At 36.2% G+C, this 16,435-nt stretch overlaps 1 protein-coding gene across 1 annotated transcript in view; it reads right to left on the reverse strand.

Moving 5' to 3' along the window:
- LOC145277997 (zonadhesin-like) overlaps window positions 1-16,435 on the reverse strand; it is a 441,395-nt gene that overhangs the window by 96,496 nt on the left and 328,464 nt on the right. The window contains exons 15-16 of the mRNA XM_080130167.1: window positions 14,768-15,012; window positions 6,506-6,819 (exon numbers count right to left, since the gene is read on the reverse strand). Of these exons, the coding sequence (XP_079986293.1) occupies window positions 6,506-6,819; window positions 14,768-15,012 (559 nt within the window). The remainder of the gene's footprint in view (window positions 1-6,505; window positions 6,820-14,767; window positions 15,013-16,435) is intronic.

Below are 16,435 nucleotides of genomic sequence, written 5' to 3' on the forward strand. Positions count from 1 at the left end.
GTATAAACCAATGGCCACTGCCGGCGAGAAATCAATGGTAAGAGGCTGTTGCGACGATGCAAATTCATTTGCAAATGCTATCGAAGGAGATGGAGAGAACTGGACGTCTGGGGAGACTTGTTGTCACTCAACCTACAGAGAACACCACAGGTTTCCAATCAGATAGTTTGTTGACTTGTGTAAAAGCTCCATGTGAGCCAATAATAATAATAATAATAATAATAATAATAATAATAATTTGTAAATGAAATGAAAACATGGAGACTTGAACTGACAGCTGATGAACAATAGATAACAGAGTATGAAAACCCCCACCCCAGGATAATTATTCATCCACATCGTGTGAAATAACAATGTATGAAGCACCAGTCATGTCCAAGCGTGTACATTTGAACATTTGTCCCCGCGTGCTCATGGCTGCCACAATATCGCAACTGTTTCTACGATAGGATGGATTACTTATTCTAAATAATACAAGACTAAATAAACTTTAGAAAAGAATAACCCGTGAATTGTAAGTCAAACTGCGAGCCGTTATTTATTTCTTAATTTATTATCTCTTGATTGTGGTGATATAAAAACATTCACCAAATTATTTTTTTTTCAGACAACTTAAATCAATCTGTTTTCTTGTTTGACTTAACACAACTAACAAACCTTAGATGAAACTCCCCAAGAAAAGAAGTAGAGGGGAGGGAGAAAGGGTAGAAAGGAGAGGGAAAAGAGAAAAAAAATTAAATATAAAGCCATAAAGCCGTCCACACTTTTGGCTACAAGAGTACAAATGCAACGGTGTAAGGGAGACCTATCTTCGAATCCATTTCCACAGCGTACTTATTTGCACTTAGTTATTTTTATTTCTATTTTATGTAATTTTTAATTTTTTTTTCTGTGTGCCCTTTGTCTGTTCATGTCTTTTAGGTATGTGTAATAGTGCACGATACATCCCATATACATGAAAGGTATACACTATCCCTGCGCCAGAACAACAGGTGAAACAATTCTGGGTCCGGTGTTGCCACAAACACCACAATATGAAAAATGTCTAATGCAAATTACACAGACCATTGGACCCAGAAGAAAGATCTGGATGTCATGATCGGCAAGTGCTCCCTCGGTGGCCAGCATGGTCGTCATCCTGCTAATGTTAGCCCTCTTCCTTATTTCAGAAACACAGGTAACATGGACGATGAACAGGTAAGTACAATCCCCAGGACCAGGAACCAAAATGATACTAACCAAAAAGAAAACAGCCAAGATAACCAACAAAAAAGAACCCGAAAGAAGAAATGAGCAATGAAGGAGAATAGACTCGTAATGGAATGCTATTATAGAAGCCATCCCAAATATAGATATGGAGGTTATAGGAAATGAATGAAAGAGCTATGGGACCTGCCCAGTGACTACCATACAACAGAACAAAGGATTGTGGACCAAGCAGGATTGATACTCAAGAGAGGTTGGCTCTCAAAATTGGAATTAACGGAAATACAGCGGAAAATAAACAATGAAATTGAGCAGGAAGCATTCCCCCACTGGAATCACACCTGTAGAAGCCCCATAAGGAGAAACAGCGCAAGCGATTGACCTACAAATACTATACGCTACAAACGAGGAACTCGAGAACAATGAAACAAAGGGTGAAGCAGAAGAAATAGAAAAAAAATAAAACAGTTTATGAACAAGGAAAAAACAAAGTTCCCATCATTAAGGAACCAAGAGTAGAAGAAATTAAAAACGGAAACAGAGAAAGTTAACAAGCTCCTCCCACACATCACAACAGACACAATCGCTGACCTAAACAATATATAATCAGTGCCGGCGCCAAGATGGTAAGTATGAAGTTCAAAACAGAAAAACAACAAGGGAATAATGGATCGACAAAACTTGGATGGGAAATGAGGCTAGAAACCCAAATCAACAAATATAAAAAATAAGCCAAAAAGATAAACAAGAAGAAAGTGACGTGGAGAACATTGAAAATTATAAATGTGACCAGCCGGTTGCGTGTGACTTTTCGTCACCCCTGTGTCTCAAACACGTGTTTTTCCAAACACCGGCCACGCATATACTTATCTCGTCACATCTCGAACACCACTGCTTCTTCGGCCATACGTGTCCTTTTGTCTCTGCTATGACGTCACTTCGCGCAGTCAACTTGGTCATTTGCGTATCTTTATGCAGCTGTTGCTACCATCAGTGTAAGCAGCTATGTTAAATATTTAATTAGAAAGGAAAACTTCAGTTTTGCTTTGCTTGTCACGAAGGTTGCCGTTTCTTATTTTTGGGATCAAAATTTGGATCCATGTTGTATTTAATCTAAAAATCGTCTTAGCTATGTTTTGTAACTGTTTTATATGCTTTTTTTACTTAAAAAAATCTTTCAATTAGTTGGATTATCTGGACTACCATTCTCATCTTGGGTGTTATTAACGCAACATTTCGATCGATGTAACCTCAGACCTTCATATGCTTTTTTTGTGGAATTAAAATACATTTAATATAGAAATCCCTCTTAGTTACATTCTATCACAGTGGTTAATTACATTCGTGGGGGGTCACAGCTATGGAACAAACTAAAAAAATAAGAACTTTTAAAATATATTTTTGTTTATCTATATATTAATACGATAGCGTGTGTGTTTCTTTGTGTGTCACACTTACATCTTTTTTCTTCCGAGTGATTGTCGTTTAATTGTTATGACATTCCATTTTTTGTAATAAATAATTTTACCAAGAAATTTTCATAAGTTTTGGTTTCGTTTTCGATTATAGCTGACCGCATTCAAGTCATCTATTTTTTTTTTTTTTTTACAAATTATTTTACCAAGTATTCTTGATAAGTTTTGGTTTCGGCTTCCATTATAGCCGAAGGAACTCAAGTTATATATATATATATATATATATATATATATATATATATATATATATATATATATATATATATATATAACTTAGGATATATATATATATAACTTAGGATATATATATATATATATATATATATATATATCGTAAGTTTTGATTTCGGTTTTAATTCAAGCTGATATGCACAGGTCATATAGATATATTTTTTCTAATTTTGAAATCACAACTTTATAATATATAAGAATCGATAGAAAATTGACTCTATAATAATGTATACGAAATTATGCATCAATTAAAATATTATATTTAAACGTATTTTCCGACCGGGTTACGCTGGGCGTCCTTGCTAGCTTAGATAAATACTTTTGCAGTTTTTACAAATATCAGGACGTCTCCATTTACGCTGAACATCTAGAAAAGGCCAACATCAGTATATTACTTGTAAAAAAGTTCGTTGTGAAATTTCTACAGGTATCGTTAGTTGGAATTATTACGGCCATTTTCCTCTTGGACGTTATTTTCAAAACGTTTCGACCGATGTAACTTCTGAACTTCTTCTTTAAAATTTCTGCTCTCGACTAATTGAAAGATTTTTCTTTTCAGATCTACGAATATTTTTTTAAATTTCAAGGATTTTATAGTGATCTACTCTATTGCATCATTAAATGAACTCTTTCTAACACGATGAATAGAAAAACCAGAAGCAGTCTGTCAACATATTACTCCAGCACTTTCTATAAATACACACGTCCCCCTTTACACTCGACAAGCAGCAAAATCTCACCCCTTGACTCTAAAGGTATGTATATGACGGAAATGATGGCAATACAGCACCTCCAGTACTTTGCATCTGCTGGTAGAACATCCTCCTTAGTGGTTAATCCAAGGTTCGGGTCCCTGAATATCAGGCGGATAACGTCAACCCTTACTAGTGACATGGCCACAAGGATAGACATAGAAACAGAAAATTTCCGACATCTCAAGCTACTGTTCACGAAGTACTACCGACCTGGAAAGCAGCTTTTCACGAAGTACTACCGACCTGGAAAGCAGCTTTTTCTTCAGTAGGGAGATATCTTCTGGAGCAGTAGAAGGATCCCAGTATTTTCCCAGCGACGTTGGCAACAGACTTGGTGTTCGTGTTCCATTTCAGATCAGGCGTAAAGGTAAAACTCAGAAGCTTGTCAAAACACGGAGCCTCCTCAAGACGAGAGCCATCCATTTCAATTGATACCAGATGGGGATCAGAGCGTTGATGATATAAAGATAGGTGCTTGGTTTTGGATGCATTAAAAGTAACCAGCCAGCTCTTCTCGCACTGTACCATGCGCTCAAGATCAGAGAAGAGAGACTCAGAGAGAACTTTGTCATTTACGGCCTTTGATGTGTTGCCACAGATGGTCGTGTTATCAGCATAGATGTCAACGAATGATTTAAGTATGTGTATTGGGAGATAATTGATGTAGATCAGGAAGAGAGTTAGCCCAGGATGAACCGCTGAGGGACTCCAGAATTAATACTGTGAGCTTCTGATTTCTGCCCATCAACCACTACTCTTATTAGCTTATCAGAGAGAAATGATTTAATAATTGAGAAAACATTTCCAGTGATACTGTAGCTGGAAATCTTGTGAAGTAGGCCCTTATGCCATACCTTATCGAAGGCCTTAGATATGTCAAGATTAATTGCCCTAGAAAGGAAGCCTTTGTTGACTACTTCTTTAGTTAATATGGATTCCAGCAGCTTACTCATGACACACAGGAGAGTTATTGGTCTGTCCTGAGAGGGAGATGACTTATCACCTGAATTCTTAAATACAGGTCATACTGATGAGGTTTTCCAGGATGTTGGGAAGCACTTCTCTTTAAGGCAACGCTTAAACAGTTTTGTAAGTATGGGGGCAAGTTCTGGTAGAAGCTTTTTCAACACTATAATTGGAATGCCGTCAGGGCCAGGTGCTTTATGGAGTCAAGGTTCTTGATTAGCTTGGCGACATCACGCACAGATATTTGTATGTTGCATAGCGTGTTCTCTGTTAAAGGAGGAAATATGGGGAGTTGATGGCCTTCGTCGCATAGGGTAGAATTAGCTGCAAAATTCTTGCAAATAGTTTGGCCTTGTCTTATGCTATCGAGATGACTTCAGGTCCATTGATGATGGTTGGGTTAGAACACGCGCTTCTATTCAGGATTCTGTTTGCTATTTGCCAAAACTGATGGAAATCAAGCCACTGATCAGCTACTTTGGATTTAATGGACTGAACATATAGCTCTCTTGCATTTTTTTTATTGCTCTTTTACAGCGGTTGCTGGCAGTCCTGAAAGCAGCTTTAGTCTCAGTACATCTATTACGTTGGTAGCTGTGGAAAAAGTGATTTCTGTGCGCGATGGCAGCAGCACATTCTGGGGAAAACCATGGATGGCTGTTAGGTTTTTGTTGCAATTTTTGGATGGTATGAATCGGTCTGTGCCTACAATTAACCATTCGATCAGATCTGACACTATAGAGGACATATCCATTTTAAACATGGAATGCAGAGGTAAATCAGATATAAATGTACGGAAGCTATCCCAGTCAGCCATAGAGTATCGATATACAGTACGGTGGAGAGGTACGTGTGAAGACTTATTACATTTCATTTTTATCTTAACTGATACAACTGAGTGGTCGGAGGATCCCAGAGGAGATAGAACGGAACATGAATATAGCCCAGGGGAAGTTGTGAGAAAAAGGTCTAGAAGGCTTGCATACTGACCGGTGGTATTGGGCACACTAGTGGGTTCATGAACAATCTGATTGAGGTCATAGGCAATGGCAAAATTATGACAGAACCTCCCCTCATCATCTGTCTTATTTGAGTGGGTCAGCCATTCCATATTATGGACATTTAAGTCACCGCAAATGTGAATGTTAGCCGAAGGATGAGCAGACAGGATGTGGTCAATTTTCTCAGATCTACTCTTAAAGATAGTAACCCCGCTGTTGTGGGGGCGATAGAGGGCGAATATAAATGCGGTGGTGTAAGCAAGTGCTTACGTGAAACATGGCTTAGTGAGGGATGCCCTTTTCTCTTCCCTACAACCTCTCTCTCACAGAAGAGACGCTGCGATCCTGTTTTTGTTTTATCATTATTTCCGTGGCAAGTGCTCGTCTGAGCTCCAATCTCTGCTCCCCCTCGCCAATCTTTCACAATAAACACCCGTCTAGCTGGAACCACTGTTAATAATTTATCCCACTCTTTATATGTGCCTAAATCAAAACATAGATTCCATGAACAAAGCTTCTTTCTTAGAAGTTCACGCCTGCAGAACTCTCTTTCGTTTGCCTGGTTCCCACCTGACTACAACTTGGATGTCTTCAAGTCCAACATAAACAAATTCCTGATAAAACGCCCCCTTAAGTAAGACACTTTATCAAATCTCCAATACTAACGATTAATACGATACTATCCCATTGATTACTGTACACGCAATAACTCTTATCCCGAGTGGCTTCCGGGCCTTGATAAGTGGTGACCACCATGTAAAAATAAAAGTTAAAAATAGAATGTTTAAAATGGTAAAGCATGCAATTAAATCGCTCGATTTGACAACATTATATTTTAATTGCATTCATCGTTAAAATAAAATCAGCTTACCGTTCGGGTGTATCCTTTTTAGGATCAAGGGACTCTCTGTATGAATTTGCGACCAGGGTGTCGGCAGCGGCCATATTACTGACGTCCGTTCCGTTTTTAAGCCGGATGTCGTTCTTGACACCGTCACAGTCTCCACAAATGCCCGTCATCATTTTGCTAAGCGATGAAGGCGCCGCCACCTTAACAATGTGCATGCCATCAAAGCCAACTTGCAGACCGCAATCGGCTGAGACGACAGCATGGCTTCCTGTACGAAACAAACGGATTTTGCCGCCCAGTTCATTAGACGGCAAATATCGAACCTCGTCGTTCACCTGTGCGGAGGAAATTGAAAAAGAATATGCAAAGTGAGAATTCTCTGAGTGAGAAAATATAAGAAGATAAATTGAAAATTATTATTTATGCCCATATTCGGACTACTCGATCGATATAACCTCCTGCCTTCTTAAGGTGTACCTTATCGAACTAGGAAATCTTTTTGTCAAACTCAAAGATCTATACGAAATTCCGAACAGAACTCTTAATTTAATGTACGGGGCTAGCATGCTCTCATTTTGTCAGTAGTTCTACGTAATTTGCAATGGTATTCTGAGTGTCATCTGCGCTTAAAATTGAATCTTCAAAGCGAAGAGTGTAACTTACAATTGCATTTATCAAATACGTTATCCACTACGCCATGGCTCCTTTCAGACTATTCTCAAAATACAATTGTGAATTACTGAAGACATCTACCCGATCATGGTTGACGGAATGAGAGCATTCTACCCCTGTGGATTAAATAAAATTTTCGTTCGAAATTCCGTGAAGATTCAAGAGTTCGACAGAAATATTCCCGAGTTCGATAATATACACACGAAGAAGGTCGGAGGCTATATCGACTGAGATGTTATGAAAATAACACTCAATATGAGAACAGTAGAGAATTGATAGTTCGTAAAATTTGGATTCTACAAATCCAAATTTACGAACTATCAATTCTCATCTAAAAATGTAGAAGTATAATATTATTGCGTTGCATAATAAGGAAGGTGCTGAAAGCAGCCAACGCAATATAATAATAATGAGAGAAGGAACTAAAAATAATATTGACCTCCTTTTCAGAAGGTTAGATATAAAGTCAGGCATGGGTTCGATGAAAGTGTTTCTGTGGAACGAACTGGATTCGAACTTGCCACATTCGGGTTTGGTTTTCAGTCCATGTTTTTAATTACTTAGACACTGTCCAAACAAGGAAGATAAACTTCACCCAGGGATGTAACAAACAAAGCACATTTTATTTAACCACTAGCAGGCCGCCCGGCGTTGCTCGGTCATAAAATACTTTTTAAGATAATATTTTAATTGATGCATATTTTGTATTTATTATGAGAGCCAATTTTCTATTGATTATTATATTCTAGGCAATATAAAGTAGTGATTTGAAAAGTTTTAAAAATATGACTTGTGTGTCATCAATTAGAATCGAAACCAAAACATTTAGCTTTCAAGTGGTATTCGCTACCATCTGAGCTAACAGCACATGCATATCAAAACTTAACAAAATAACCGTTCCACAGATGGATAGAGATTTACTCTAAATGCATCTCTAAATGCGCTGCAAATATGCACAATTTAGAAATATGCAGAACAGAATCTGTGCACATTAGTGAAATGAAACTAATCACCCAATAAGAAAACAAAAAAACAAATAGTGAATCACTAAAATAAAACCTCGTTTTGAAAAGAATATGCAAATTAGTTATCCTTTTTGAAGTCGCTGGTATATTCACGACTAAGTATATAAGAAAGTTGTATTCACTTTTAAAATAGAAAAGTGGGCTTTTAATATCAATGCCAGAGCAACAAATAACTGTAGATGTATAGAGAGATGTAAACTTGAAATGAATTTTTAATGAAGCTCTAACTATTTTGGAGGAATTACCAACTCTAGTTCTGATACGAGTCTGCGAATTGGCCAGACGTAGAGCGCAATCAATACTCTCAAGAAAATCTGGAAAGCTGTTGTCTAGAATGAGACAAAACTTTTCTAGGAATTGGTCGAAATAGTTCTACTCTACGGATCAGACTATCGCACACGAAATGATGCCCATTCTAAGAAAGTTGATAAATCATACCACAAAATATTACACATACTCAACAACAGAATGTCAAACTCCTGCAAGAGCCATAGGAGTCAGATTATTTTGTCATAAGGGCCACACTCTTCTCATAATAACTGAAGGCAGGATATTTTTCTTTTATTTTTGAAACATGTAACAGTTTGATCGTATTCAAGAATGTATATGTACTAAACAAAAAATATAACGAAAGAAATATGATATATAAATTTATTTTTTTTTTCAATACAATGAAAATTTAAATTAATGCTTCAATTGTATCTGAATGCAACAACAATAAATCCCAATCACAAAAATTACAATAGTTCAAAATGGACAAGTATTAAAACTGTTTTTATGCTTTGTTGACGCCTGTTGTCAATAATTTTTAGCATGTCAAGCGGAAATTTCTGTGCAGTTCAGAGTTTTATTAGAGATTACAAGTAATGATCAGTCAACCTGATTTTCTGAAAAGTTTTGACATAGATGATTGTAAATCTCTCTTGTGTTTTCATGATATAACTTGAATTTCTTTGATAATTAAGATACTGATAATTCAAAAAACGTTCTCTCTGTGACGTTCTAAAGTTTCAATTAATGGATTCAATGCAAAAGCAACTTTCATAAATCGAAGCTAGATTTTCACCCCACTCGTACTTTGATATCGCCATCTAGAGAATTTTTCCAAGTTGCTATTTGTGCGGGCCGTAAATAAACTTGCAATGGGCCACATGCAGCTCACGGGCCGCATGTTTGATATGCATGCTCTACAACACATCGTGGCGAATTCATGTAACAAATAAAATGCTGCATGGCTGCGTTCCACGCATATTTGAAGTTCTTAAACACCTATCTTTTGCACTAGCTGAACCTGTATACAAAACGACTTGCAATGACTTAATCATTTCTTAAAGCGTGAAGGTGAAGTTTGTGAAACTGGACAGCATAGACCTTCACTAAACAATATTTACATCCGACAGAACAGGACAACCTTTGTCATAGCGACACATCCTGTTAGACTGATTGTTGAATACATATTCTTGACTGATATGAAATGTTATAACTTTTTCGCAAACGTCCTACTAGCTAAATATATCGTCTACTGGGGCATAAGGAACACTCGAATCTATATTTAGTGATATTACAGATTACTTTACCGAGATCAGATATTATCAGGCTGTCATAAAAAAAATTAAAGGTTGCACAAACTTTACTGTTAGATAATTTATGTTGGAATAACGTTCAGCGTCACGAAGTGCAAAAAAAATCTGTCAAGTTCAACTAAGTGACATCTTGCTTCCGGTTTGCACATATGATTGGGGATTTAACTGACGGCTGTTGTTTTTTTTTATTTAGTTTAATACAATAAAAAGAAGTTATGCAACAGATGGCAAGTGAATCATTTCGCTCGCCATCATCTGCTACAATGAGCGATGATTGATATATGAAACTTAAAATAATTTTAAGGAAAAAATGATATTTTATAAGAAAATATAAAAAAATGTCTCATTTCTATTCAAGCCATTCCATTTCAGCTGGCAGAAGATGAAGTGACAGTGGTTCAGTGGTGAACAACACGAATTGATGACGTCGTTGTCCCAAGTTCGAATTTAGTTCGTTCCACAACAATCACTTTCACTTAGGATGTTGGCAACCTTCACATGGTCTCTCATTTACGGACACAAGTCCAAAGTAGATAGTATCAATGCCGGAGTGCCTTAATGATTTATTCTGGGCCCAACCAGATCTTCATAAATGGTTTTCCATTCGTTGACATCAGTGCAGATAGCACAACTATTTATGGCTACACTTCGAAAAACATTGTTGATAAAGATCTTTCTTACCCTTGCACAACGGGGAGGGGAATTGGTTTGTTAAATGCAAAGCCCGATCCTTATTTTTCCGCAGTTGAAATAAATGTCTCTCTGCTTAAAGGAAACCTTATTTGATAAATTTATAAAATTGATTTTCACATTAGACCTAAAATGAAACTTACATCAAATCTGATTCTAAGGTCGTCAGTAAAGTATTTGGATCATTCTATTGCTCCAGAAAGCACATTACGTCTGCCACAATTCTCTACCTGAATATATCCTAAGTCGGAGTACTATTGTCATTTATTGGAGAGGTGTAGCTCAGAGCACTATTTCTTGCTTTTGCAGTTTAGTGGGGAATCATCTCATCTCTCAAGCTTCTTTCACGCAGAAGAGATTTTGTTAGCTTCTTTCATCTGTATCATTATGCTATTAAGAGTTGCTCGACTAAGCTGAAATCCCTGCTTGCCGCCACGTAAAACATTCACAGAAAGACGCCGCCTTTCTAAAACAACAAAATTTCTTTCATAGAACATTTCATTTGTGAACAAAATACCACAAGTCTGCTAACTGATTACAATATGGCCGTCTTCAAGTTTAATGCAAACTAATTCTTCTTAATCCGTTCTCAATCAATTCCTCATATTTAACCGTCTGCCAATTATATCAATTTCCAATCCTCTCGTGGTGGTAATCATATATATATATATATATATATATATATATATATATATATATATATATGTATGTATGTATGTATATGTGTGTGTGCGTGTGTGTGTGTAAATATAGATATGTTTATGGGAAGTTATACATATGCAATTATATTTCACCTTATATTTATACCAATCCTTTAATTTATGAAGGTCTATAAAACTACAGAACATATACAAATAAATGACAAAAGGTATGTATTCCAAATTTCAAGATGTTGTCCATCTTACCGTTTATTCTTTTCAGCCTGTTAAAATGTTCAATTCTTAGCAGTACCTGTTTCGTAGCGTATGAATCATGCATGTCAGTATTATGTCGATTTTGCAATCTATTCTGCCCTGACTCATCAGATGAATAGGAACTCATCAACATTATATATATATATATATATATATATATATATATATATATATATATATATATATATGGCGATTAAGCTACACAGAATATTCCGCGTTTCATCCACGCAAGGATTAATCAGGCAAAAAAAAAGCCCGATGAATCCTAGCGTAGATGAAACGCGAAATATTCTGTGTAGCTTAATCGCCATATATATTTTATAACTTACTGCCTAGCTCTACCTACGTATTGAGCACTGCTGAAGTAAATACTTAAAGTTTCTGCATAAATTTATACTTTCCTATATTAATTTATGTGATTAAATGAAGTAGTTATATATATATATATATATATATATATATATATATATATATATATGAATTAATCTTCTCTCCAAAAAGGGGGGAAAAGGGGAAAAGGAGAGGAAAGAAAGAGAAATGGGGAGCCAGCTGACCGGTTTCGACCCTCGCTTCTAAAAGCTGTATCGAGTGAAGTTTTAAAAGAAAGAATGAAAAAGCGATTAAAATTGCGTTTTATTCAATTTACGTGGAGAAAAAAAAGTGGGGAAACGATTCAAATAAACAGGGTTATGGTTGAATACCCTAGATATTAATCACGTTCAAACTCAGGAGGTATTCCCTTTGCTTGCAAAGGGAGGGTTTTCTAAGTCGAAAATGAATATTCTCCAAGATCTTAAGGTGATATAGTGAATGAGCACGACTCAGAATAGAAAAGGAGTCCGTGCTAAAGTTTGCTGCACAAGACGAGTTTTTAAGCAAATGATCAGTAATTGAATACCCGTATGTGCTAGTAACAACGTCCGTTGCCCGGTAGGTTTCATTCCTAATTTTACTGGGTACATGTTGTTGGATTCTTCCATCTAATCTTAATGTCGTTCGACCCAAGTAGTTGACACCGCAAAGTATCCGTAATTGTTTCCAATTCCTCATCTAATTTTAACTTGGAACAAATTATAAGGGCACGATGTGTTAGCATCCAAATTAGATTTATCTTACGTTTTTTAGGGCAAAATGAATCCTAACGAGTGTACAATCCTGTAAATGTCGGTTTACGGTATTTAGATGCATGGTAACTAGATGGTGTTTTTGTTACCAATACATCAAGGAAAGCTATGGATGAATTGCACTCTCCCTCATAGGTGTACTTTAACGCGGGGTGCATTCCATCGAGTAAGGAGAAAAAGGTGTTTGCTTCCGTTTGGTTATTAAATAAACAGAATGTGTCATCAACATATCGGAAGTACACTAATGGTTTTATGGGTCCAGATAGTAAGCGCTCTTCATAGAACCCCAGAAAAATAATCGCCATGGTCGGTCCAAGTACTGACCCCATGGCCACGCCATATTTTTAGCCGATACACAATATTGTTGAAACTAAATTCCACAGATGTCGTGGCAAATTTCATAAGTTCAATAAAGATGTTTTCAGAAATAGGAGGAGGTGATATCCGGCCCCGATATAAAAACTCTGCACAGATATCTATAGTTTCCAAAACAGGGACACATGTAAAAAGATTGCTAATGTCATAAGAGCACATAAACTTATTAACAATCTTAGACTTTTTAATAAAGTCAGCAAAATAAAATGAATCTTTAAGACAATATTTACTATAATGTTGTAAAACAAGCTGTAAAATGTCAAAGATCCATTTTGAGACCTTGTGTTGCGATGACCCTACCATGGAGAGAATGGGCCTTTATGGGATATCTGCTTTATGGATTTTAGGGAGACCATATAACTTTGGGCGGATAGATCCAGAGGGTCTTATCTCACTGCTCTTTGGAAACCAAATTTCAAAAGTAACTGGTCAAGTGTGTCAAAAACGGTGTACTTCCGACGAACGTAGCTAGTGAGATAAGACCCTCTGGATCTATCTGATCTTCTTAACTTAGAGTTCCTTAAGTGCATGTATTCTGAAATGTTTGCAAGATATAGCAGTTTCTTGTTTAATATTTAACAGTTTATCCCTATTTTATTTTATTCTTGTGTATCTTTCTAGTTATTGTCTGTTTTCAGTGCGTGTGTGTGAGTAATATACAGCGAGCGGTGTATATCCACTCCTGAGTATAGGTATATGCCTATGTTTGCTTCTAGAGTGTGTGTGTATGTGTATGTGTGAGTGTGTGTGTGTGTGTGAATTGGAATACACCAGTCAGCACTCAATAGCCATGAGGAATGTTTTTAATTATTGACCGCAAGTCAAAAATACAAAGTTCTCAAGTACCTTATACCGTAAAAACCAAAAGATTGGATAGATAAACTTCAAAAAGGAATATATAAAAAAAAGAGAAGTAAAAAAGAAGAGGTTTATTATTTTCAAAGACCTTACTTATCCTCTCCCACTCATAACCCCCACCCATGTTACATTCTAACTTTGTAAACGAAATAAGAAAATGTTTTTGTTTGAAATATCAGTTCTCAACGATAATTCTTGGCCTGAAGACGTAATCCCCCAACGTGGGCGAATACAGAAACATGTATGTACATATGTAGCACACCGTGTTTGTATAAATAAATTATATATATATATATATATATATATATATAATTATAGGATCTGTATTTGAGCTATCTATTTAGCTGGAATTGTCTTATATAAAATATTTCCTCTTAACGATATTTTATAAGACTGTAAACAACAAGATTAATTTATCTGTGAGATAACTCATGGCATTGTTTGGATATCTATCTATCTTTCTATCTATCTCTCTATCTCTCTCTCTATCTATCTATCTATCTATCTATCTATATATATATATATATATATATATATATATATACTAGAAAGCATTGTGATACAGCCTGAGTGTGGGTTTGTTTGTTTGTTTGTTTGTTTGAATTAGAAAATTTTAATTTGCAAAACCAGTTAAATTAAAAAATAAAAAAGACAAAATACCAAATTAATTTTTTTCTGCATTTACTTTTCTGTATTTTCTTCTCTGTTTATAGGTTAAATAGTATCAATAAGTGTTGTAATATCCCCTTTTGTTTATAAAACTTTGTAGATCTTTTTAATTATGTTCATTACCACACCGTGTTCAATTCTTATCAGATCTGTGAAGTTCCCGTATATATTAGAAAAGGTGTTAATTTCCATTTCCTCATCAATAGGGAGAATAATGAGTCAGGTTTATGAATCTTATTCAATGCAACATGTAAAATAAATATATATTGATACGCTGTAAATAAAATAAGACGAATTAAAATCTCCTATTCTAAAATTGTGGACGGTTGGCTACACTAACCATCAAGCTACGTACTGAAATCGAAACACTTACGTAAATTTTTTTGGAAGAATCAATTCGAATGTGGAGTTTGTAGATGTATATCTCCACTTCTTTCGTCCACGTGACTTTACCAACGCCCCCGCGTTTTTCGTTAGTGACCAATACACGAAACTGACATTTTGTAGCTTTCGGTGTTGTGCCGCTCAACAAATACCGACAGGGTCCCATAAAAGTAAGCGTCTCGCCATCGTAAGTCCTGTAATGAGGGTCTCCTTTCGCAGAACAAATACAAACGTCTGGAACAGAGAAAAGATATTACCGCATATATAGTGTCTGGACGCATGAATTCCATTCTAAACAAACAAACAAACAAACAAACAAACAACAACAACAACAATAACAAAGAGTGTTAGAATTGTAAAATATCGAATCACATACTGCCAAGGCTCATCTTAATATAGGTTATGTTGCGTTGTAGGAGTCCATATAGATGTAGTGAATGTATATACAATTTTACAACGATCATAATACTCGACTATTATAATTTGTTTCCGGTGTTTTCCGGAAGACTAACAACATAACAGTTGTTTAGAACTAAAAATTAAATAAAAACAACCTATTCTGAGAATGAGTTATATGTAAAGAAGCATATAATGAACTTATTTGGATAAGTAACACCCTACATTTGATACCAATGAGTATATCAGTTAGATATATTAAGTCGGATGTTTAATTGCATGGGATCATCAGGTATAATAAATAGTGCTTCTTCTTCTTCTTCTTCTTCTTCTTCTTCTTCTTCTTCTTCTTCTCTCTCTCTCTCTTTCTCTCTCTCTTACACACACACACACACACTCTCTCTCGCTCTCTCTCTCTTTCTAGTTCCCTCGTTCTCTTTCTCTCTCGCTCTGTCACTGTCTCCCAATATTCCCAATAGGCGATTAGCAATAAACTACAAAGATGGCAAAGCCTGGGAGAATGGACCTTCTAGAATTGACTAGAACCATACCTCAGCTCGACGACAACGACATTGTCGATCTGGTGGTTATATACTACCAACATTCACTCTAGGCAGGTTGAACCAACTTCCCTCGGATGAGTAAGTTTCAAGGGAATATTAAGTTCACAAGCAGTCACAGACGGATGCACAATATCTCAGTAAAAATGACGACGTTGTTTTTGCAGTTTTTACAGGGATGTGTCAACGTCCTCCCACATACAGTGCCAAGTATTTCCAAGTGGTCACCTATCTGGTACTGGCCAGGCTTATTGTTGCTTAACTTTGATGATCTGACGACAATAGGTATTTCAACATGATTATACCGTATACTGGTGGTCGCTTCATATATGATGCAAAGTTTCGAAGGCAACATTTCTGGCGTTTGCCAAAATGTTGAAAATGATAGAATATTTTGTAATCAACTTTATAATTAAAAGGACTTAGTAACCCTAGCCCGTCCTGGTCGTACGGGGCCTGGAGAACAAAGTTCAAGCAAAGACCATATGTAGGGGCAACCCCACATATAAGACCATTGTTCTTGTAGCCATCAGTTATTGGTCATGTAGGGGAAACCCTTCATACTAATTGTCACTATTTAGCCCCCCTACTCCTCAGGGAGGTGGTCCCCATTTCCCCAATCTCTCCACATTAAAAAACGGTCCTGTGCCTAATTTACTCAGTGGGGAAGCAAATACATACAAACCCTCTTATTTAATTAA

This window comes from Euprymna scolopes, chromosome 6 (genome assembly GCF_053919585.1).
Source record: "Euprymna scolopes isolate OS-2025 chromosome 6, ASM5391958v1, whole genome shotgun sequence".
Classification (NCBI taxonomy): domain Eukaryota; kingdom Metazoa; phylum Mollusca; class Cephalopoda; order Sepiida; family Sepiolidae; genus Euprymna; species Euprymna scolopes.